General features: G+C 55.2%; 1 protein-coding gene across 4 annotated transcripts in view; it reads left to right on the forward strand.

Annotated features, from left to right (window-relative positions):
- Nucleotides 1–2,312, forward strand: part of BCAN (brevican) — a 56,288-nt gene that overhangs the window by 46,199 nt on the left and 7,777 nt on the right. For all 4 annotated transcript variants that reach the window (XM_019520479.1, XM_019520400.1, XM_019520637.1 and 1 more), the window contains 2 exons: nt 167–325; nt 1,045–1,127. In XM_019520479.1, coding sequence (XP_019376024.1) covers nt 167–325; nt 1,045–1,127 — 242 coding nt within the window. The remainder of the gene's footprint in view (nt 1–166; nt 326–1,044; nt 1,128–2,312) is intronic.

Below are 2,312 nucleotides of genomic sequence, written 5' to 3' on the forward strand. Positions count from 1 at the left end.
GGGGGGGGGGGGGGGGTAGGACCTGCCTTTAATGAGCAGTTAATTGCTGGGGGAGCCTGATTTATAGCTGGCCTAGCTGATGGCTAATACCCCCATTTTCTTTCTCTCTTTGGGGGAGTGGCGGGAGTAGTCCTGACCTTCCTCTGCCTCTTTTCCTCCCCCACAGACCTGCAGAAGTGTGGCCCAGGCTGGGACAGCTTCCAGGGCTCCTGCTACAAGCACTTCTCCACCCGCCGGAGCTGGGAGGACGCAGAGATGCAGTGCAGACACTATGGCGGCCACCTGGCTAACATCCTGACTCCCGAGGAGCAGAACTTCATCAACAGTGAGTGGCCTTCAGGTGGTCCCTGAAGGGCAGGAGAGAGGCCAGGGCCACAGGCTGGCACAGGAGGGACCCTCGATGCCAGTCTGGAGAGGTCCCAGGAGGAGACCATGCTTGCACTGTGCCAGGGCTGCAGCTGGCAGGGTGATCAAGGGTGGGTATTGGTGGCTGTGGGGGAAATCAAGGTACCAGGGACCTGACGCTGCACAGCCTCTGTCTCTGCCACGGGACCCCCTGGCTTCCCCCATGTGATAGCTGCCCATGGCTGGGAGGAATGGACGGCTTCATTGTACTGGCCCTGCATCTCCAGCTGTGACCCCAGGCCTGGGTTGCTGGATGTCCGGAGTGTGAGCATTTGCTCGAGAGCTAGCAATTGCTTGAGGCTATGATATGGAGTCTGTCTGAGGGCAGAGACCTCTGCCTAGGAAGCCAAAAGAACCCCCTAAATGCCCACACCTTTAGACACAGATCATTCCCTACAAACTATACGTGTGCATGCATGTGCACCCTACCAACCAGGTGTGTGTGTGCATGCCTGTGATTTTTCCCTACCAAACACACGTGTGCAATCGTTCCCTACCATCCATGTGCCTGTATGCATGTGTGATCACTCCCTACCAACCATGCATGTGTGTGTTTCCAAGACTGACAGACCTGTCCAGTCTGGCTGTGCCTGTTATTTTATTCTCCCAGCCCTAACTACAAACCCCTGTGGCTTCCAGATCAGTACAGGGAGTATCAGTGGATCGGGCTGAACGATCGAACAATTGAGGGCGATTTCCAGTGGTCAGATGGGAGTCCCTTGGTAAGTCCCAGGCACTCAGCACTGCGCCGGATACGAAGTAAAGAATAGAAACCCCATCAACAGCCTTTATTCCTTCCTATCACCTGGAAGCCATTCCCCACCTGTAGGTGTGAATGAGACACTTCAATTGGAGCTCCTGCTTCCAGGGGTCTGTGGTATCACTGCTCCAGAGGACAAGCTGCTTAAGTAGTGCCAAACCCTCTTGAGCTGGGACCTTGCTACCCTGCACAAGCTAAGCCTCATCTGTCCAGGCCGGGAGGCCCATGCTGAACCCTGAAGCTGTGGCTGGAGTGCTCCAGGCCTCAGGGGTTTGAGTTTGAGTCAGTGCTGGCCAACTATGCCAGTCCTGGATGCTGTGGTGCTGGTAGCATCCACGTTTTGTGAAAAAGCAGAGCCACTCACCTTTGCTTTTTAAGTATCCAGCACTCACAACTGAATAATAACATGCAGCAGAGTGTGTGTGTGTGTACGTGCATGTGTAACACCAGCCTGCAGCACCATGTGTGTGGACTCAGGTGTGAATGCACGTGCATATGAGCGTGGACTCACATGGGCTATAATCACGGCTCTCCAAGCAGCCCTATATGACCGAGCCTATTAACAAACATAGCACCAACGCTTAGACCTCATGTGAATTCTTGGTTGTGAGACCCTGGTGTCTCCCCCCAAGCTGAGCCATGCTCCAGGCTGGGCTGCTGTCCTTCTGCTGCACCATGCAGTGGGTGCAGTACCCTTCCCTCTCTGCTGGTACATGCTGTTACTTTTCCACCCCAGGGATGGCTGCACTGAAGGGCAGGGTGTAGTAGGGACTGTGCCCGCTCTCCCATGGGTTGCCTTGGGGTCAGCCCTGATGTGCCTTCCAGATCCCCTCTTGCACCTTTGCAATCACAGCCAGTGCGCTGAGTAAATCCAGCACAGGGCAGGTCTGTACCAGGGGCCCAGCTCCACAAGGGACATGGCGGATTCCTCATCCACTGAAATGATGCTGCTGTAAAACCAATGCCGGAGCTCAGCCCCAGCACCTGGGTGAGAATCATCCAGAGCCCCTCCATGTTGCAGTGAGTACAACTTCAGCAAACCAGCTCAGATAATAGCAGGAGCAGGGCTGCCTACAAATCAGACACTGCGAGAGCTGCATATTGAACCAGCCTTGCAACCAGGGTTTGCTCCTCCACGACCATACCC

The sequence above is a fragment of the Gavialis gangeticus genome, unplaced genomic scaffold (assembly GCF_001723915.1).
Source record: "Gavialis gangeticus isolate Ggan-Ray unplaced genomic scaffold, GavGan_comp1, whole genome shotgun sequence".
In the NCBI taxonomy this organism is placed as follows: domain Eukaryota; kingdom Metazoa; phylum Chordata; order Crocodylia; family Gavialidae; genus Gavialis; species Gavialis gangeticus.